The sequence below is a fragment of the Bos taurus genome, chromosome 11 (assembly GCF_002263795.3).
Source record: "Bos taurus isolate L1 Dominette 01449 registration number 42190680 breed Hereford chromosome 11, ARS-UCD2.0, whole genome shotgun sequence".
NCBI classification, from domain to species: domain Eukaryota; kingdom Metazoa; phylum Chordata; class Mammalia; order Artiodactyla; family Bovidae; genus Bos; species Bos taurus.
In genome coordinates, this window is record NC_037338.1 from 27,803,952 (window position 1) to 27,827,295 (window position 23,344).

Here is a 23,344-nt window from a genome sequence, read left to right on the forward strand (position 1 = left end):
TGTATCAAATTTTCCTGGATCTTTTCTATTTGTATATATTACTATTTCTTCTGTTTGTTTTTTTTTTTTTTAAGATACAATTCTCCCTTACTCCATTTTCCCCTTCCAGCCACTTTTCTATTTTTTCCTTTACAGTGAAAACCCCTGAAAAATTATCTATATTCACTATGTCCAATCTAACTCCTCCTACACTCTCTCAAACCCATTCCAATATGGCTTCCATCTCCACCATTTATCAGAAACAACTCTTGTTGAGGTCAACAAAACATCTGCCCCAGTTGACTAGTGGTCATTTTCACATTTCAGTTAAACCTCCCTGAAACATTTTCTAACTTCTCTGTAAAGATCAACTCATCTATTATATGCTGTCACTATTATATTGCTTATCATGCTTGTGATTTTATATTTTTATGTGATTCTTAATGAGTCTTTTTTCCTCAATAAACTTCAAGCTCCATAAAGGCAAGGATAATCTCTCTTTTTCTATAACAATTTTATGGTCAGTGTCTAGGACAATGCCTGGCACATAGGAGGCCATCAACACAATTTGAAAAAACGAGTGCTTTATTATCATCATCCCTGTTTTAAACTTGGGAAAAAGAAGGCCCAGAGAAGTAAAGGTACCAGCTTAAATGCACACGTAGATTATTGGTAGAACAGGAATTAGAACTAGTTGAATATACCGACCACCAAGCATCATGCTACATTATGGAGTTATGAAATAAATGAAATGTGCCCTCTTCTCCCAGAGCACTACCATGTTTGGGCTGAATAGGATAAATCATGAAACCTAGTTCAGTATCAAGTCCTCCTTGTGTCTCCAAGGGCTTAGCTACCAGGTCAACAGAGATGAGTCACACTGTTGACTACTCTGGTTCCTGTATTCAAAGTGCCCAGGGAGAAGGCCCTTTCCCTGAAAGCATTTGTTTAACCAAGTATGGTGATGGGTGTTAACCAGACTACTTGTGATCATTTTGCAATATATACAAATATCAGATCATTATGTTGTATGCTTGAAATTAATATAATGTCATATGACAACTATACCTCAAATTTTTAAAAAAAGCATTTGCTTGAAATTACATTGCAGGCTTCAGAATAAGACTCTTCGGGTGCATATCACTCATCGATGATCTACAAACTATGAATCAGGAAGAACATAGGGAGGAGTGAGCAGGAAGGCCAACTTAAAGTTACAACATTAAGATCCACTGTTAGTTGAAGACCAGTAAGAGAGAAAAAGCATTTCAGAAATGAAATCGTCAGGCAAACAGGAATTGCATTATATACTTTTAAAGAACCCATGGCATTAAGAAGATCTACGTAAACCAGCTGGAAGGCTGCAAATTTTGAGAAACATGAACCATGCGGAACTATCATTAAACATGCTGTGATTTACCACTTTGTAAGGGACTGTTAGTATTAAGGGCTTCCCTGGTAGCTCAGATGGTAAAGAATCTACAAAGATGATCATATGATTCATTATATAAAATGGGGCACTTTGGAAACAAAAAGAAGCACTATTTAAAATTATGCCAGGGCAATGACTGTCCCAGGTAAACAAGCAGGATTGGCCACCCTCTTTAGTAACCATCTACTCATTATGCATTAAAAAAATAAAAATAAAAACCAGGTACTTAATCTGTTATGTAAATGAGTCCTTCAGTGAAATCAACCACAGCAGCCAGAATGGACAAGATACCAGTCCAGGGTGGGCTTTGTTTAAATCATTTTTACCCTCTATGATCCTGCTAATATTTACCATCTCCACTGGGGGGGAAAAAAAAAAACGAGAGTTAAGAGTCACTGGCTTTATCTAGTTTTTTTGTCCCTTTGCACCGGATATATTCAATCTATAGGAGGGGGCCATTTCTATCCCCATTTGGAGTTTAATATTTATGCTTATGAAAGAATATGCCTTTCTGTGATAAGTCAAACAGAATGTCATTCTTCGGATTTCTAGAGACTTCCATTTTCCCCAAAGGCACAGCTGGCTTATACAAAATTTGTATGAATATGTGCCATATTTACTTCGATCAAGACTGATTCTTAGATAATTCACTGAATTAACACAGCAAAAACAAGATCACTAACCACAACATTTTATTGTAGAGATCAATACACATATTCTGATAATTAATTTGAGCTATTCACTTAATGGTTATGAAAACATCAGGATCTGTTTAATTGGTATATTTTGGTTTGCTAGGCAAGAGAAAAATAACAAGTCGAATCCAAAGGGCCTGATTTTTTTTTTTAAAGTCTATAAAAAGAGAGGATTAAATACTGCCAGTTCTACTATCAAGAAACATTATACGATTTTTACGAAGATAACTCCACATAAGTCCAGCAAGGCGTGTTGGCAAGTAGAAGTGAAACAGTCTATTATACAAAATGCAAAAGGATTCAAAGATGAATTATAAAAAATAAAATTTTGGTCAGAAAATCATTACTACATGAAGCCACATAAAGGTGTCTGTGAGCTGCTTTTTTTAAAGGGAAAAGAAATCAAGCCATTAGCTCTCTATATTCAAAAGGAAAAATAAGGAAAATGTTTGGAAAATACTTCTGATATTAAGTGAGTTCTTTCTCATCTGCCATCCAGAGTGCACAAACATCTAACTTATTCTTGCCAACCTACAGAAGTGAGGGAATAAAACCACTGTCTGGCCATCAGTGGCACACTCACAACACCCGAATGAGATCCAGGGTAATCCTAGATCGGGGAATGTCAATGTTGAGTACTCGGACTTCCACTCTTTCTCCAGGGCCCAGTCCAAGACTCCTTCTCTTCTTCGTCTTAGAAAGTTTTGCTTCTGTTACATTTCGTATGGGAATCAGCCCTGATCTCCCCACTCCTATATCCACAAAAATTCCAAACAAGGTGGCATTCTCGACTTTGCCTGTAAGAACTGTCCCAACCTGCAGGTCTTCCAAGCAGACTATGCTTCTCTTGAAATCAGGTTTATCGAAATCTACAACAAAAGGGGAAAATGGACAGTGTGTATAAATAATGTAGACACAACATAATTTAATGAGTAAGTATTGTATACATATCAATTGTGTGCCCAGACCAGTATTAAGCATTGAGGGGAGACATAAAAGGAGCTGAAGATACATGCCTGCCTTCAGAGAAAAGGCATCCTAGTTGGAGAAACAGCATGTGCAAAGTAGGAACAATTCAAGAAAGTTTACTCAAACACTATCTTCTCCTCAAACTCTATCTTGCTAACCTGTGAACATTAGCACATACATAAGGGACTCAAAAGACTATAGTGGCTTATTTTCTTCTTTATGAAGAGGAGATGAGAAAATACATTTGCTCAATGAATATGCAAGGCTAAATTACAAATACGGAGAAAATAAGATCCTTGTTGACAGAAGAATGGGAGTTTTCCTTCAAGTGACTGAATTCTCAAAATGTTTAAAGTGGGTAGAACATCCATAAATATTTAGTCAAATGTGAAATTTAAATGTTCTTTCTCACTTCTGCCCCCAAATTTTGAACTCAAGGATCAACTCCTATCCATTTTGAATAAATTTATCCAATCAAAAAGAATGGATTCTTGATTATCTATTGCTCAGAAACCCAGATGGGCCAGTACCTTATGTCCTTTCTCTTCTTTCAATTCAATTCATAAAACATTTATTAACTCCTATTAGCACTCTACCAGGTACTCAAGAAACAAAGATGAAGCACAGATCTCTACTCTTGAGTTTTTACAGCCTTCTTTCCCTTGTTCATGCCAGTGTACCGATACATTTCTCTGTTCATTAACACTACCCCCCACCAAAGACAGACACAAAGCCTGCTGAGGAATCATGGCTTAAGTTAAAACAAAACAAAAACAACAACAAATGTTTTATGATGGAGAAGGTTACAACTAGCAATTGAAACAGGGCTTTTGGATTATCTGTGGATTCCATTTACCCATGCTCCTCTTGGCCCCCTTTCCTAGGATTACTGAATGTTGATTCTAATAACAAAGAACACATTCTATGCTTGGATCTCCTTTTACTAAGACCTCATTTTCCCCTCCACCCATTCCATTTCCTTTTCCTCCACAGCTGTTGGCTTTATCCTGATTACTTGTTAAAACTATCCTTTACATTTGTATTAACAACTGGTCGTCTCTTGGTTCCCTCCCCCAGCCTAACCATATTGAAATCAAGGTTTTCTTTTTTTTAAAAAATCCACTTAAAAAAAAAATCCACTTTTTACCTTTACAACAAAACAAAACCCCTCTTTAAACCTTAAATCTCATTTTCTTCATAAAAAAGAAATATGCTAACACTAGAATTGATTGTGTAGAATTCCATCTGATGTTCAGGTGTGAATTCCAAAAATAAAGAGCCCACTGAATACGCCATTACTCTCGGCAAGGACTGTGTCAAAGCAAAGGGAAACCAAGTTGTTGATCATGGTCAGAGGTAGGATGGTCTCTGAGGCCCCACAAGTATTGTTTTTATACTTAGAAACTCTCCCTCTTTCTTACAGAGGTCCAGCAGCTACAATCCCCAAGGGTTTCTGATCAGCTGCTTAATTTTGCATGGAAAATCAGAGTCAAGAACTACTTAACATAGCCCAGGCCACTGAGAAATTAGAAAAGCCTCCATGTACCAGGCAAACTTTAACACTTTGATTGCCAAGGCTACATACTCAGTCCCCTGTCACCAGGTTGCTTCTGATGAACACAATTATGGAAACTAACTGGCGACCAGAGTGTTAATAACATAGAGTTGATTATATCACCAGAAAAACAGAAGACAGGATGAGTATAAAGAAAGAATGAGGCAAGAAAGGAAGTAATTTTGAGAAAATGGAGGACAGAAAAGAGATGTAACATAAATGCAGAAACATTCAAAATACTATCTGCTCCTTTAAACATATGACTGTCTGCCTTTCTTCCTGATGATGTATTTAGTGTTAAAATGAAAGTTCTCAGACATCTAGAAACCTGTGACTTATGCTAGGGCAAAAGTCAGTTCCAAAGAGATCTATTGGAAATTTCACTTGAAACAATGATAAATACTGCAGTAACTGGTAAGCTCAATTCAGAGCCCAGGTGTATGTTTCTGCTCAACTAGAGGCATCATCAGGTAAAGACCAACTTAGCTGTTGGTTGTTTAACTCAGCTTTGTAATCTGAGGGCTGATCTTTGCTCTGAGTCTACAGTGTAACTGAGATCATGGGAACAATCAACATCAAGACTGAAAAAACCAAGATGGACAAGAAAAGCCGGAACAGAGCATATTTGCCAACCTTCTAATGTAGTGGTTTTAGCACAGCACTCCCACCCTGCTTGAAAGCCACTGCTCACTGCTAGACAACACCTATGGAATTCACACCTAAGAATAACTGCAAAGGGCGAGGGATTTGTCCACGGAAGTATTCACTTTGGATGGACCACCCAGGAGGCTTCTACTCCTACATTTTTGGCATAGGTCTTACTGTATGTTTCATTTTATTTTTCTCCAACCTTGAAATTAATTTCAAATTTACACAGATATTGAGGGAATGGTACATTGAGCTTGACAGATGAACACAAATTCCCCCAGACCTTTTCAAAGAAACCACCTCAACACAGCATAACCCAGGATGAAATGAGCCAAGCCCTAAACATGGTATCATAAAAATGATGTGAGACAAGCACAGATTCATTTAAATCTCAGGGCTTCCTAGTCAAATTTCCTTGGGAAGTAGGTCATTTGATACCTTAATTCCTTCTCACCGGGTCATTGCTTTCAACAACTATGGCTCTTAAACTTCCTTCACCATCTACCTGTGCTGAAAGCCATGAGACTTTTAATTAGAAGGAAAATCAACAGAGAGACAGTATCTTTTTTCTTCAGAGTGTTCACTGACACAGAATCCAGGAACATGGAAGGCTGTAACTCAGAAAGAAGATTCACTTTAATTTGTGAACTGAATGCTTTACCTTGGACTTCTGACTCTTATGAGGTAAAAACAGTTACAAAAGGATTATGAAAAATGTATGTCTCCATGAACATGCTAGCACATGCATGACGTGTTTAGTCTAATGTGATGGGAAATAAGCCTGGGAGGAAGAGTCTGGAGACCTGGCCTCAACTTCGGCTCTGGATACTTACTAGCTTCAATGACTTTGAAGGAAGGTTCCTGCGCTCTAGTTTTCTCATGGAGAGAAAGGCAGAACGAGGATCCTGTGGCGCAGGATCACTGTGGGCTACTCAAGTGAAAGGTATTCACATTCATCGTTTACCTGTTCGAAAGTCAAAGCTCTCGGGCTGGCTGAGACCATCTACGATGACCTGTAAGGTGTGTACTGTTGTTTGCAATCTTTCTGCAGTTTTCTCCATTCCTTCTTTTTCAAGGAATGAATTTATTTTTTGCTGCATTTCTGGCTTTCCAATCTCATACAGTGTCCCTCCAATGAATGACAAAAACCTGCAGAGGAAAAAAAAAAAAAAAGAAGAACCCCCCCCACCACATATTAATAATATTACTTATTTTCCAGTCTACTTACATAAATCACCCCTATTCATCTCAGATCCATACATCAATCAATCAACTGGTCTCTACTGAAAATCTACCATGTGCCCCATGCCATAAAGATGATCTGTCTTGGGAGAAAAAAGGAAGAGGATGATTTGAGGTTTTTGAGTTACTTTCCAAAGAAGCTCCTGCTCAGAATCAGCATCAGAAATGTTTTACAGTGCAATGTTCATTAGAGTTTAGTGCCAGATATATTTTCTAAATAAGGATACCTATATTTGCTTCATGTTTCTGCAAATTTCAGTTAGGAAAATGTTTTGCAGTTAAATTACCTATTAGGCAAACAATGAATTGCTGCTATCAAAATCCAGCAAAATACCCAACAAGGATTGCCAACTTTTGACAAACAAATCACTTTATCCATATGCCATATCTCTGTTCTTTACTTCTGTGTACCCATGGTGACAGTGTAACCTGTGCAAGCATATGCTCAATCTAAGAATTCTCCATCAACGGTTATGCCTCGCATGGACTAAATCATATCGAGTATATTAAGGATTCAGAAGTCAACAGAAAAAGGATGAGAGGATTATCAAAAAGTGACTTCTTCCCCAAATGGAAGCTCTGCAAGGAAGATCTCACTTACATAACCTTATGGTGAATATTACTTTATGTACTTAATATATTACATACCTGTAATATGTAGGAGACTATTTGCCTTTCTCAATTTCCCTTTGCTATGTTTACCATTCCCCATGTTTGTTTAGCTGCCTCTCAATTATTTAGCTTTGGAGTTCAGTAATGAGCTAATCAAGAAAAAAACAAAGGGTTAAAGATGAATTTCCCTTCAATCTCATCTGAATATTAAGTAAGCTATAGCTTACTTTCTTGATATTCCTTGGCTGTGTACTTTTCCACATCGTTAAGTTCAATTTCTTATGATTAATGGCTCTTTAAAAATGTCAACACAGTAATCAGATAGATAGCGATACTAATGCCCCCCAATCCTTTCCTCTAAGGATGTCTCTGGAATACAGGCAGGGGAAAAAGAAACTGTTGGGAGGCTTGTCTATGTTTAGAATTGGGATGTATCCTATTTGCTAGGTTACTGCATCACAAAAGGAATGCTTGTTATTTCCAGTCCTTTCCCCCCACTGTTGTGTTCACCTAGAGAAGGCCTCTGTAGTGATAATCTGGTAGTGACAGTCTGTTATCTAGGGGAGAAACTCTCTCATCTCTCATTTAACCATGGAATCTCTTTGAGTTCAAATGTGTAATCCTCCTACATTTCCAAAGTCATAATTTTGGTCAAAAACAGACTGATGAAAATACAACCTATTTTCTTTAATATATTTTCGTTAAGGGTCTCATGAAAGACTAAGGAGTTAGTGCTTGGGCTCCTTTTTTTTTCCTTTTAAATGAGCTTCCATCCCAACTGGTGGCAAGTGAGTTACACACTTTATGTCTGTGTGTCCATGGCTTCCTGGGCCCATGGACAGGCGGTGATATCTTTAGTGTTGATAGGTATCTGTTAGTAGCATATAACGGCCCTGGTGACAGGCAACAGCTGCTATAGCTCTGACTGACGGGGCAGATGACACATGGCAACCTCTGCCTGCAGCAAACTTCCTTGCACAACTTCCTAAATAATACCGGCCCTGCTGAGCAGACTTCCCTGGTATTTACCCTCTTGGCTTGATTGGTCTGCAACTGGCTATTCAGCAGAACATCTTTCAAATCCCCAAGATTCTGGCTTACAATCAACAATTAAAAGGCCAAAAAAGTATATTTGTGGGTTGAAGATTCATAATAAACTTGAATAGCATTTTATAATTAATAAAATAACTAAAAGAAACTTCCCAAAGTACTGGACATGTCTTGGCCTCAACAGCAAAAACACTGGCTCAGGAGGCCACTTGGAGACTTAAGGTTTTGTGTGCATGTGTATATAACTAACTGATACTCAAGTCACTTCCATATAAAGGATTCTGTTTATAGTGGCTGCAGATACACAAAGAATATTGGTCTATTTAACCTGGGTGCATATTTTATATATCATTTTCATCCTCACACACACAAGCCTGAGGGCACTGGTAATTAAAATCAATAAAAAAGCACCAAATTGTACTCCTAGCTAATGCTTCAGTATTGATCAACCCTATTTTTAAATGACTATGCAACAGAGTCAGATGCTTTTTTATTTTGAAAACTTTCTTAAAGTTACAACAGGGTTGCATAAAATGGAAACTAACAAACAAAAGGGAGACTATAAAATGAACTGGGAATAGCATTGCGTTTGACCTCTCTTTAATTTAATTTCAAAAATATTCAATTGTAAACCATAGGAAACAACGTTTTTTGCTCAGTAGCCACTTAATAAACATGTGTTCTTTAAATACACTAAGAATAACTTATTCTACATTATTCTGAATTTTTACTCTAGAATCAACTGTGATAAATAATATCAAACATACAGCTTCATTTTAGAAATAAGAAATACTCAACACAAAGTACCTTCTGGCTCAGAAGTATCATATAAAAACACAGTATACTTTATGAAGCTTAGAACTAGAATGTGAGTGAACGTGTTCTGAAAAAATAGTGCTTGATAGATGTTCTCATTTAATCTTGACAATAATCCTAAAAGGTAGGTATCACATCATACAGAAAGGAAACACCGAGCTTTCGGGAGGTTAAATAACCTGCCTATGGCCTCATAGCTATTGTCACTAACTGGAGTTTCAGGCTACACACATCAGTGTATGTCTGTTCATAACTGCAGTTATGTCAAAATTAAAGTGTTATATTTGGTTAAGATATAAGACAATACTTTGGGTAACATTTCACCAACACGATTTAATGGCAGATTAGTTTTAAATATTAGAGAGTTAACATTGATGAATCCAACAGAGAAATTATTATATAAACGTATTTAAGTAGAGAATTCTCTCAAAAGTTCATGGGTTATTAAAATCATAGTCTCATTTTCTTCACTGTCTCTGAAAGGCTTTTTCAGTTTGCTAAGGACTGCTGTCTGAGCTGCTGTTTCTATTTAATATGTAATTTCATCCATCTTACTTAAAGTCAGAAAGTAGCATAAATGCAACAAATAAGCACATCATGTTCTTTTAGCACACATCTGCACAAAGTTAAGACACAGACCTTGCAGCAGAGAGAGGCTGCTTGTTTTTCAAACAGAATGCTATATAAAACCTAAAATCGCTGATATCTTCAACAGAAACTTGTTACAAATGCAAGTTCTCCTCCTCAAAGAATAAGAAAAGTCTTTGTGATATTTTTCTTGAAGAATAAGAAATTCTCAAGATTCATTAGACTTCAGATATAGCCATTCAGTTTTATGTAATCATTTCCAGCATGGAGAGAGAAATTTAGGAGCCCAGGACTCATTACATTAAAGCAACATGATATCCCACAGAGCACAGAAAAATCATGGTGATGCAACTCCATCACTTTAAAAACAACTTAATATTAACATGTGCTTTGTGGGCTAAACACGTAAGAGTTAAGGCTCCACAAAGAATCATGCTGCAAGGGCAAAGTACTCCTAGTTGTCCATCCATGCAAGATACTTTTAAAAGAGACTTTCATACTTGTTTATTTTTATCCATTGGTTTTACTCAGTCTTAAAGTAATCATATCAATAAGCCAATAAATGCAAGAGCACAGTCATTTTAGAAAAAGTAGTTACAGATAAAGCAGACAGCATCATCTGTAATACAGACAGACATTTAACAATTTAAAACAAAAGAGGTAACCTGTCTTTCTTATCTGTGATTATGATTATAGAGCAAGTGGTAGGACACAAAAGAAAAGTTCAGTTTGTTATACTGAAACCCACAGATTCTATGTATTTAAAACCTATTGCTTTGTATTAAAGACAATGTAAATTCCAACATGGTAAAGGAGGGAAACCCACTACTCCTTTACGCTATTTATGGGAGCTGAACTCACCTAGATGAGCATGGAGCAGCACACTTTAGTTTTGCTTAGACCAGTGTGGCTTTACCACATCTGCTGTTTCAGTAGTCAAATCAAAGGGGTGGCAGTGTGAACTGCACTTTAATCATCATCAAAGAATCTTTTCAAATCTCTAACCTCTATTAAACCAAGAAACTGAACTGGGCCAGAATCCTTCAAAATCTTCACTGATGTAAAATCCACAAATAATGGTAAATTCAAGTAGAGGGCATTTACAGAGAAGCCCACACACAGAACAACCTACGGGGCTCAGAAGCTAGCAGGTATCTAGTGAAGGTAATACTGAAATGGTTTTTGTTAGCGTATCATCAACCACAGAAAGTTACAGCGAGTAATTTTTCATAAGAATGTAACAGCTTTTGAAAATTTATACACTGCAGATAAACTTTTGGAAAAATGCAACCCTTTCAGAAAGGGTAACCAAGGTTACTTCTGAAAACTCTTTGGGCAGCAGGGGGCACTTCTAGCGTCATTGCTTGGCACCATTTAGAGTGTCTCTGGAGTACTTCCTGCATCTAAACATACTCTTGGATCTGTAAGCAGCAGAAAAAAACAAGAGCCAAAAAGAAACTACCACAGATTAACGGATGCGGTCTGTCTTCCAAGAGACTTGGTATAAGCATCAGACTGTTAACCTGATTCTAACTTCTGAAAAACTTAGCAAATGTTTCCTCCTTTTTCAAAGGTCTATTACACGTGCATAGAGGCTGGATACTTGATGTATGCTGCAGTAATTGTGGGAGAAAATATCCTTAGAAAGCGGTTTTATTTTATTTTAGCAGTTTAGTAAAGGGAATGAATTTTGTTAAAAAAAGAAAACAGTTAAAGTGTGCTTATATAGACATCCTCTAAAAATCTGAGATTAGAATGATCTCTTTAGAAATAGCTGAAGAAGACATGCAGTTACAAAATACCTAAGATCAGAGAAATAGTAACCAATACCACAAAGAATAAGCAGCATTGATTTTTATGTAGGTTTTCCTATTTCAGAACCACAGTGTGATATACTGTGTAAGTATAATTAAAGCTATAATTTAAAAAACCTAATGTATATATACATACATCCAAGTGCACATGAAAATACAAACATGGAAAGGCATCATGTACTGAAAATGTTGTGATTACTGCTCTAAAGATTTCTAAAATCCTGTCTTAGAAATAAATTTATAAGTGACAAAGGAAAATCAGTTTTCTTACACTTGTTAAAACAATAATCCCCCATCAAAAAAAAAAAAGAAACAGGAAAAAACCCCAACAACCCAATTGCTCAGTTTGATCATCCTCTTTCCATTGAGCCTGTGTTGTTTTAAACACACTCATACACACACACACACAACATCTTCAAATGATAAAGATTTGTTTAAATCAAGGCTCTTCAAAGGCATGAGACAAAATGCTGAAGTGAATTAAAAATAATTTAGAAAATCATTCAGTTTTCCTCAATAAATATTTATTTACTGTGGAAAAAGACTCCATGAAACATGATAACAGAGCCTTTGCCCTGAATGAGCTTAGTCTAATTTAAGTAATGACAGTATATCAGAATTAATTATCTTCTACTTATATCTGCTGTTTTAGAGGTAGGATTTTACATACAGACAAATATGTTGAAAGTGCTCAGTAAAGATGACTTCATTTAATTCTCTCATAAATTTACTGTGGATACAGATTTGCAGATAAAGAAATTTAAACTCATACAGATTAAGTGACCAGCCTAAAGTCACACAGCAGAGACCACAAGGCTGTAGCTAAGGTAAAATTCGTTATATACCATATCTTCATTAGCACTGCTTACTGTTTAACTCTGGGAGGTTTTCAATGTAGACAGAAGATTTAGGTCCCAGATAAAATCTGGCACAATAAGTACCACTGCCTGGGAGTAATTTATTATTATTTTTTAAACCAAATTCAAAGAAAAAGTTTGGCTCTTTTTGAGTTACTGAGTAAGAGTTGTATAAAATTAAGTTAGTGGTTTCAAAGACTGCAGACTCTCTACAGCTCAAAAGCACTGTGCTCAGAATTCATATAATTTAATTTACTGTCTGTAAAGCCATAACGTGGATTAGTGCCTGTGAATATTTGAAAGAGGAGGGCAAATTAAAAAGCAGTATTTTAAAAAACATATAGGCTCGTGATAGCAGAGCTGAAATGAAAAAGCTCTGGCACTATTAGGGGATAAACTCCATGTACTGGAATAAAGAACTTTCTTCCTTGGGAAATACCCTTTATACTATGAAATCCATCCTGTCTAGGAATCCTTCTTTCAAGAAATTTGAAAATGTTCAACACCTGCCCTTTCCATAAATCTCTCCAATTGTCCTCTGAATGGGCAGAGCCATTTTCATTCCATTTAACGGTTGGGCAATTGAGATCAAAGTAATTTGCTTATGGTCACACATAGAGTCAGAAGCCAGGCTAAGATTAAAATCCACAGTGAGAGTGGGGACAGGAAGGGGAGAAGGGAGATAATGGGAGACTAAATCAATACCTGACCGTTTCAGGCTCCAGACCGAGCGATCTAAACCTGAAGAGAGAGGAGAAGGGGAGAAGGAGAAGGGCAAATATGTTGGAAGATGGAACAGACAGAAGCAAGCACTATGGCTGGCTGGCAACTCCCTCTCATTGATTACAAGGTTTCTCCAGATATGCAGGAGAGAAAGCAGTGTTTTTTCAGTTCCAGGACCCAGTGTTAACATTAATTAACAATGTTAATTATATTATAATTTAACTATACCTGGATCACATAGTAAAACATTTTTTTCTCCTGGGCAACTAACAGTTGTAAATCAGCCCCACTCCCCTTTTATGACTCAAGTGGACAGCCCCTTCTTAATCACAACAAAAGTAACAGTGATGACTAGAGCAGTAATAACAGCTTACTGTCTCCCAGGTGCTAAGATTTCTATATACATTTAATCATGCCATCCCAACTTGTCATTGTTCAGTCGCTATGTTGTGTTCAACTCTTTGTGACTCCATGGACTGCAACAAGCTGGGCTCCTCTGTCTTCCACTATCTCCCAGAGTTTGATCAAATTCATGTCTAGTTAGTCAGTGATCTAACCGTCTCATCCTCTGTCACACCTGTCTCCTTTCGGCTTCAATCTTTCCCAGCATCACCATCTGTTTCAATGAGTTGGTTCTTTGAATCAGACGGCCAAAGTATTGGAGCTTCAGCTGCAGCAAAAGTCCTTCCAGTGAATATTCAGGGTTGATTTCCTTTAGGATTGACTGGTTTGATCTCCTTGCAGTCCAAGGGACTCTCAAGAATCTTCTCCAGTACCACAATTCGAAAGCATCAATTCTTCAGTGCTCAATTTTCTTTATGGACCAACTTTCACATCTCCCATCCAAAGAGACAGGTAACATTATCCTCATTTAACAGATAAGAAAAATGACATATAGGGAGGTTGAATAACCTAGGCAGTCTGGCACTGCTCTGCCTCCAGAGTAAGCTAGCAGGAAGTTAGGTACTATCTTGGGTTCTTCAGCTTCCTATTTACCTCTGCCAGGCTTGCCCAAAACGTCATGTGGTGTGTGTTAGAACAGTGAGTAAGACATTAGACATGACAGTCAGTTCCTAAGTATCCACATCCTGGTCATCTGATTCTCTAGTGGGTAGAATCTCTTTCATCATCTTTCTCTTGTATGAAAGCACTTTCAAAAATATGATGAATGCTACTTCCTGGGAATTATAGTAAGCTATCTGGGTATTTAATTAGAGTACTAACAAGGGAAAAACAAACACCAAAAACTGCTTTCAGTAATCTGTCCTTTTTATGATCTTTGTATTTTAGGTTTGGTCTCTCTTTTGTGATGTTATGTCTCTTTATGAAAAGGCAATATAATACTGTCTAATCATAGCTCCATAGAAGAAGTTAATGTGCAGTAATTGATACACACCCTGAGACATCACTTATCAAAAGCCAGAAAAGATTCTGCCTTAATTTTCATGTCTGAATGCTGCCAACTCTTGTGAGGCAAGTCCAGAAAAATTTAAGATCTTTCAAACTTACAAATAACTTCTTAGGTCTGTTTACCTAATCTTCATTTATTTTACAGCATTTGTAGCTGGGTTTCTTTTCAGGCAAGTCTCCCACAAGGAAATATGTTTTTATCATTGTAAAAGTTAGTTGGCACGCAAATGCTGAATAAAGCTGTGGTGAATTTTAGATGTGGGAGGTGTGTCAGACATACTCATTAAACTAAGTGACTTACCCTCAGAAAATTACAAATCACCACAAGTCAGGGGCCTTCTGAGTTTGCTCACAGTTGAAACTATGAATACCAATGTTCTACTGCTGCCATTTTGTTTTGTTTTTTAAATAAAAACAACCTCAACTTCCTGTGTTACAGCTGCTTATTAGCTAGAAGGCTTCTTGCTGGGCAGAAAGCTGAAGTTGGAAAGAATGTGATAAAACCTCTGAAAGCAAGGCTAAAAAGAAAAAAAGAAAAAGGAGTTCGGAGGTGCTCAATCCTTGAACAGGAATGGGAAAGAAACAGAGATTGAGATGTGCTCAGTTGTTAAAGGTCTTCCGTATGGGCTGTCAAGCTCTCTGGTTTGACTTATGTTAGCTCCATGGCAGTGCACAAGGCAGGGTCTCCACAGGGACTCTCTACTCCTAGGCCCCCCAAGGGCTTTTAGCTCAGGAGCAATAGTTGGGATCCATTCCTTGTTGAGTTAATTCTACTTTTGTAGGCCTTTCTCTCATCAGCTTCACTGAGATATAATTGATATATAACACTGTATAAGTTTAAGGTATACAACTTAAACTTATAAGCTAAGGTGTACACCTGACACACTTATAATAGCAAAATGATTACCACCACAGCCTTAGTATAATACCCTCATCGTGTCACATAATTATCACTCCTTTTTGGGGATGGAACACTTAAGATCTACTATCTTAGCAACTTTCAAGTTTATAATAGAATATTAACTATAAATCATCATGCTGTACATTATATCTCCAGAACTTGTTCATCTTATAATTGGAAGTCTGTACCTTCTGATCAACTTCTGGTCTTAAAACCTAAGACAAGTTCCCCCCCGCCCATAAATAAAGAATAAATACTGCTTAGCTTTTGTACAGATTTCCTGTCCTCAAGAAAATATTTTGTGAGGTTAAATGATTATTCCTGTTCCAGACCTGAATTTTAAGTTGGTGGTTGTTTACTCTCTGAAAACATACTTCTCCACACTGATCCTAAGGGTCAGAAATAGGAATATTAGCAATAATAAAAGAAATACCACATTACTAATATAATAGTGCAGATACTGATGTAAATCATCCCTTGATACATGACTTTCCTATGGTGCCGTATGCCATATTCCTGCTAGAAACTAATCTTTTAAAAAATTTTCCCTGATGACCAAAACAGAAATAATTATTAACTACTAGCTAAAGCTTTATCAAAATGAGTGCTGAGTGACAATCCTGACATTAAATTTCCTGCCATTTTTCAAGTTAAATCAAGAACATAACAACTAACTTTCAAGCTTAGCTATCTGGAGTGAATCAAATTCTTAATGCAGCAGATTCTCTGGGAGAGTGCCAGGCCTCAGTGTGACGTGTACAAATCAGCATAATCTCAGCGCAAAGCACTGCCTCCTGGCACCTTATTTAAGAAAAAAGGGAAACTGGATACCTGCCTTTGGCTCTCCTGACCAACCAGAATGGCAGGACAGAACCCGAGGAGGTGTGGGGAAAGTGGCAACCCCTCCACAGACTGCTTCTGGGCTTCATTCTACTCACAGCAGTGATTGTATTCATGGCCTGCAACAGCCAACACGATGAAATCACTCACACTTGGAGACATCATGACAATTTCTGGATGATGGCAGAAAGTGGGAAATAACCCTCTCTCATGGTCAATGAAAAGAAGGAGCATTGAGACAGATGTTCTAGGAGGAAGTAAGATAAAAACGTGGTTGCTTCTTTTAGCTTTTAGGGAGTGAAGAATGGGAGACCAGAACGTTTCTAGTCTGTAAAATCTACGAAGTCCTGCACTCTAGACACAGTACTCTATGAAGGCATGGCATTCAACATGGGAAGGTCATAAACCCCCTTTGATCCACAAAGGATTCTAAAAGAAGCATTTACTCACCACAATGGCAGAAAGGATGACTGAGACCTTCTGGCAACAGTTTTGCTCACACAACTACACTGACCTCAGTCAGTTGAGACTGAAGAAAAAATATTTAAATTGGGGTAAAGCTAGACACTTCATTTTGCTCTATTAAAATCATCAACTCCTAAATATAATTAGTTCTGTTTCCTCAGTCTTCTCCTATATAGTCATCTTTCATTTTTTATTGCTGTCTTTTATTCTTTTACTAAATAAATAACGCCATGTCAATCTGTATCCTAAAGCCACACGATGAGGAGAAATCACTGAGTGGGGGGCCTGGTGATCCAAATTTAGTTCTTTAACTTCTCTCTTCCCCATAACCCTCCATTACAAGTTTCCACTTCATCTTCCAGTGTCTCTGGTATTATTTTTGTCATTCATATTTACAATTATTGTCTTTCATACCCTTCATTCAATCTGTCAGCAAATAATATTGACTCTTCTTTAAAAACATACCTAGATTCTGACAACTTCTCACCAACTCTTCCATCATCTTAGTCTCAATCATCACCAGCTTTCACCTGGATTGCTGTACTTAGTCTAACTGGTCTCCCTGTTTCAACCACGACTTATCATGTCCCCTTAATTTAGCAAACAATGGATCCTTTAAATGTACAAATAAGAGCATGCCACTCTTCAGCATAAAACAATGCTGTGGCTCCTGACTTCACAGAATTAAGGCCAAGTCCCTATAGTAGCCTCCCAATGCCCTTCTGACCATATCTCCTACTTTTCTCTCCCTCGCTCACTCTGCATTAGCCACCCTGGCTTCCGTGCTACTCCTTGACCTTGCCAGGCCAGCTCCCACATTAGGGCCTTTATACTGCCTGGTCCCTCTTCCTGGAACACTCTTCCCTCATATATCTGCATGCACAACTAAATCCTTTACTTCCATCAAGACTTTGCTTAAATGTCACCTTGTCAATCTGGTCTACCCTGACTACTCTACTTAAATTTGCAAGTTCTTATCCATAACCCTGGTAATCCTGATTCCCATTACTCTGCTCTTCCCTTTTTTCCCCACTGTTCTTGTCACATTTATCACACGGTTTATTCATTATGCTTATTGTCTACTGTCTGTGACCTTGAGAGCAGGGACCTTTGAATGTAATCAAGATTGCAGAACAGTACCTGGAATATGGCAGGCACTCACTTGGAAGGTATGTGTTTAATGAATAAATGAATAATTTGTTAATTCTAGCTCTGATTAATGGAAAGACAGTTGTGCCATTAACCATTCATCATGGGACAAAAGGGGAAGACCAAGCCTTTTTGTTTATTTGTCTGCTTGTTTTTGTATAGGGCTAGTGAGGAGGACTGATGGGAGAAGAGGGAGTTATAAATGTAGGGAAAAAGAGGATACAAGTTGTACTTTTAGATATATTGAGTTTGAGTTGTTAAGATATTCCTGAGAAAATCTCTCACAGCCAAATGGAAAGGGAGAGCTAGAATTTAGAAGAAAGGCCTGGACTAGAGATGTGGAAATGCAGGACTGGAACTGGCAGTGGAGGGGTGAGAGATGAAGACAGTCATATGAGTGGATGCACTCAATCAGAGGAAGATAAAGAATAAAAGGAGAAGGTGAATAAGGCAAAAACCTGAAGAATATCTACATTGAGAGGGCCAGAGGAAGAAGAGAAGTCAGAGAGGATAGAATGTGAAAACAATCATGGAAGATCAGTAAGCTAATGGAGTCAAAAGTAGCAGAATAGATTAAGTGGTTTAAGGACAGAAAGAGACCACTTTTTGACAATTAGGAGGTTATTTGTTGAGAGAGTGATTCCAGAGTGGTAAGGACAGAAGCCAATCTACAAAAGCTGGGAGAAAACAAGCAGTGAAAATTAGAGGCAGATAATTCTTCTGAGACGTTTGGCAATGAAAAGAAGGAGCATTGAGACAGAAGTTCTAAGAGGAAATAAAAAAGTGGTTGCTTCTTTGAGCTTTTAGGGAGTGAAGAATGGGATACCAGATTAGCAATAGGTCTGTGGGGCAAAACAAAAGCAATAAATGATGGAGACATTAAGATACAAGAGACAGTCATAACATTTTATAAAGAGAAATAGAATCAGGAGATGGAAGGGTAGGTCAGGGAAGTGTGGGACAGAATGAGTAAAGATAGGGAGATAATCTCAGGAAAGTGGTTCTGAATTTTTTCAGTGAAGTAGGACACATCAGCTAAATGTGAGCAGATCCTGAAATAAGTAAAAGATTGAGAACAGAACGGGTTCAAAGGACTATTGAAATAAAATCTATCTGTGGCAATAGTAGATTTTTAATCCCATGTTCTTATACCTTCTCTAATATGGATTTTCTTACTATGCTTTTAAATTGACATTTATTGAAGACCTTGCATTATTCCTTACTCTTTCTCGCTTACTTAAAAACATTTTCTGGCAGAGGTGAGTACAATTCTAGGATGAATATGCTACTGCTGCTCTTCACCCACCTCTTCTCTTAAAATGATGGTGACCAAACATTGTTACTATCAAGCTGCTTATTTTGAAATGTACATGTTTCATTCTAAAAAAAAAAAAACATAACGAAAGGAATTATTTTGGGTGCAGTACTCAACGAAACATCGTATTTGCAGCATAACAGCATAAAATTCTGCATACTCTACATGAAGAATCCATTTTCTACAGAACCCTTAATAAAATAAAAAAGGCAAACTTTCCTTTATCAGAGGAATAATGTTTTCCCCAGAGGAAAGACAGAGTCTAATCTCATGTGATGATACAGAAGAATACCCAAAGACAGCATATTCCAGATACTTTTTTTTTTCCCTTAAGAAGCACACAAAACACAAGTCTTGTTATATTTTTGTGCTGAACACAGACTGTCTTTAAGGGTATGATTCCCTTAATTTGAAAGGCAATTATGATTACATTTAAATCTGGCTCCACACTAGCTTTTTAATTGTGAGCTCAGGTTTTGGAGTGTCATAGATCTGGTTCAAATCTTGGTTTCACCAGTTGAATTATCTTAGACAATTTACTTCACCCATCTGGGACTTTGTATACTTAAAGAAGTGGTAATATTAATAGCACTAACCTTATACAATTGCTGTGGGGTTTAAACAAGTTGATGCTTCTAAAGTGCCTGGTAATGAGGATATACTCCATGAAGGTTTGTTTTTATTAACTATTCCTCAAATCTGACCTATGCTATGTTTTCCTATCTCCATCTCTTTTAAACATCTCTTTTCCTCTTTCTACTGGCTGAAACACCTAGCCCAAATGCCATCTCCTGCATGAAACCTTATAAGAAATTCCAATCTGGAAATGAAATCTTTCTCCTGTGAACAGGTTTGTGTTTCAAACTTAGCAAAAAGGGAACCCTCTTACACTGTTGGTGGGAATGCCAACTAGTACAGCCACTATGGAGAACAGTGTGGAGATTCCTTAAAAAACTGGAAATAGAACTGCCATACGACCCAGCAATCCCACTGCTGGGCATACACACCGAGGAAACCAGAACTGAAAGAGACACGTGTACCCCAATGTTCATCACAGCACTGTTTATAATAGCCAGGACATGGAAGCAACCTAGATGTCCATCAGCAGACAAATGGATAAGAAAGCTGTGGTACATATACACAATGGAATATTACTCAGCTATTAAAAAGAATACATTTGAATCAGTTCTAATGAGGTGGATGAAACTGGAGCCTATTATACAGAGTGAAGTAAGCCAGAAAGAAAAACATCAATACAGTATACTAACGCATATATATGGAATTTAGAAAGATGGTAATGATAACCCTGTATGTGAGACAGCAAAAGAGACAGAGATGTATAGAACAGTCTTTTGGACTCTGTGGGAGAGGGAGAGGGTGGGATGATTTGGGAGAATGGCACTGAAACATGTATATTATCATATGTGAAACGAATCGCCAGTCCAGGTTCAATGCATGGGACAGGGTGTTCAGGGCTGGTGCACTGGGATGACCCTGAGGGATGGTATGGGGAAGGAGGTAGGAGGAGGGTTTAGGATGGGGAACACATGTACACCCATGGCATATTCATGGCAATGTATGGCAAAACCACTACAATATTGTAATTAGCCTCCAATTAAAATGAATAAATTTATTTATAAAAAAAACCCCAAAGGGCTGTTAGCAATTACTGACTTCTGTCATGGGTATCTGTGACTAAGTTTCATCCTCCCTGTTTTGGTAGGCTCCCTGGGACCATAAACCACCTCTATTCATTTTTATATTCTTTAGGCCGTACCACGGCACTCTGTACATTCAAAGTGATGAATGAAATCATCAACAATAAAATTCATAAGAGTAAAAAAATGAAACTATAAAGAACATGAAGAAAATATGGGAACACTGAATTCATCTTAGAAATCACGTGTCTTAAGAAAAAGAATAATACAGTTACTTCATAAAAAATTAAACATTCATATTTCAAAACATATCTGCATTATAAACAGATACAAAATTAAACTAGAAAAAAATCTCAGCCCATATGAAACACTTTAATATTTAATAGAGAATCCCTATACATAAATACAACTTTTAAGTACTATAAATAATAAAAATAGTAAAAAAAAAAAAAAAAAAAAACTAGACTTTTAAAAACCACTAAATGACTAACTTAGGTTACAAAATACCATGATCTCAGTTTTCTAAAATATGAATGTGAGAGAGAATATCATAAATACCAAAGTAAAAAGACTTAATGGCTTCACATTTTGGTGTATTTCTGGGAGTGACATCATGGTAGGGTAGCATTAAAGCTCTTTATGTTTCTACCATTTTCCTAATATAACTAAAAATGAAATTTACTGCAATGGAATTTACTTTCACAGGACTGAAATCAAACCACTGATGACCTAATCACATCCGTAATGAGCTTCTCCTCCCTGGGAAGACCCCTTTGTAACATCGTATGAAAAGTATGAACTACCTATGTTGAGTGATGTCTGTACTAAGTATAATCGAAAGTTAGAAACCGCTATCACAGTTCCAAAGTGGATAACGGGGATGGTAAGCAAATTTAGATAAATTACCATTTTTTCCTCTAGATTTTAAAGGTCAAGAGTGGAATTTCATGTAGAGAAATTTTCCATGAAAGAGTCCTCAAGTACTCTGCTTCTGAGAGACAAGGCTACTCCCAAAGAAAGCAGAGAGAAGGATGAAGTCACTGGTAAGGGCTTTTATGCTCCACGTGCAGAAACTAGCCTATGTAAAAGCTGGCAGAGAAGTCCTGTCTAATTTAGTCCTGTCTAAATTAAAGATTTCTCAGGTTTGAACATTGCTGGTGGCATTATAAATCAGTATGTTACTTGGCAATGTACATTAAGAGCCACATAAACTTTCAAACCCTTTGGCAGAGTAATTCCACTTCTAGGAATCCATCATAAGGAACCACTACTAGTATGACTATTAGCTTCCCAGGTGGCTTAGTGGTAAGAATCTGCCTGCCAATGCAGGAGCTGCAGGAGACTCAGGTTTGTTCCCTGAGTCAGGAAGATACTCTGGAGAGGAAATGGTAACCCATTCCAGTATTTTTGCCAGGATAATCCCATGGACAGAGGAGCCTGGTGAGTTACAGTCCATGGCACTGCAAAGAGTCGGACATGACTGAGGATGCACACACGAGTACTACTATTTCTAAACTACAGTCCAGTCATTAAATGGAATATTATTTAGCCTTTAAAAAGCAATATGCAGAAACCAAAAATGTGTGCTTATATTAGAAAGGAACTTGAAGAACATATAAACCACATTCGAACTACATCATGGAAACAAACAAAAGTGTATATTAAAAAAAGATACTGGCTTGCATACAGCAAAATGCTAATTTGGAGACGACAACTCTTGCAAGAAGTCTATAAATCCATGTGCATATATGCATCTTCTCAAACAAACACTAAAAATACAATTACTGTGAGATCACAATTTTTTTAATATTAAAAAAATGAGAACCATGTGCTAGGATTAAGAATGGGACAAGGATGCCCATTCTGACCACTCCTATTCAATACAGTACTGAAAATTCTGGCTGTTGCAATAGGCAAGGAAGAGAAACGAAAAGCATGAAGATTAAAAAAAAAAGTAGTCTATTTATTTGCTGATAATGTAATTGTTTATATAGGAAGATTTAAAGAATCCACAAACACCTACTAAGATCTAGTAAATGAACTTATCAAGGTCACAGGATACAAAGTTACTATTAAAAAGCAATTTTGTCTTCACATATTAGCAGAAAACAATCAGCAACAAATTTTTAAAAATTCTACTTGCAATAGGGTTTAAAAGCATATTTAATAAAACATATGCAAGACCGCTACACTAGAAACTAAAAAACACTGTTGAGAGAAATGACAGAAGTTTTAAATAAATGGAAAGATAAAGTAAGTCCACTATCAAAAGACTCAATAAATATTATGAAGACATCAGTTGTTCCTAAATTCACCTATGGACTCAATATAAGCCCAATCAGAATCCTACCAGGTTTTGTTTTTTTTTTTTAATGTAAATTGACAAGTTCATTCTACAATTTATAGGAAAATCAAATCCTCTAGAATATTCAGAGCACTGTTGGAAAAACAAAGTCAGAGGTCTTACACTATCTGACTTCAAAATTCAGCATAAAATTATAGTAATCAAGATAGTATGGTACAGACAAAAAGATCAATGAAATAGAAGAGAGAGCTAGAAATAGATTCACACTTACAGAGTCTTCTATTTTAAACAAAGGCACAAAACAATGGGTAAAGAGAAATT

The 23,344-nt window shown here is 37.0% G+C and overlaps 1 protein-coding gene across 6 annotated transcripts in view; it reads right to left on the reverse strand.

Annotated features, from left to right (window-relative positions):
• Positions 1-2,086: 2,086 nt before the first annotated feature.
• SRBD1 (S1 RNA binding domain 1) overlaps positions 2,087-23,344 on the reverse strand; it is a 244,524-nt gene continuing 223,266 nt past the window's right edge. For 5 of the 6 annotated variants that reach the window (XM_059891195.1, XM_005212609.5, XM_005212608.5 and 2 more), the window contains 2 exons: positions 6,243-6,427; positions 2,087-2,975 (listed from right to left, as the gene is read on the reverse strand). In XM_059891195.1, coding sequence (XP_059747178.1) covers positions 2,686-2,975; positions 6,243-6,427 — 475 coding nt within the window. In that variant the 3' untranslated portion in view covers positions 2,087-2,685. Of the gene's footprint in view, positions 2,976-6,242; positions 6,428-7,168; positions 7,282-23,344 lie in introns of those variants that run through there. The other variant, XR_009496281.1, reaches the window with a different exon arrangement.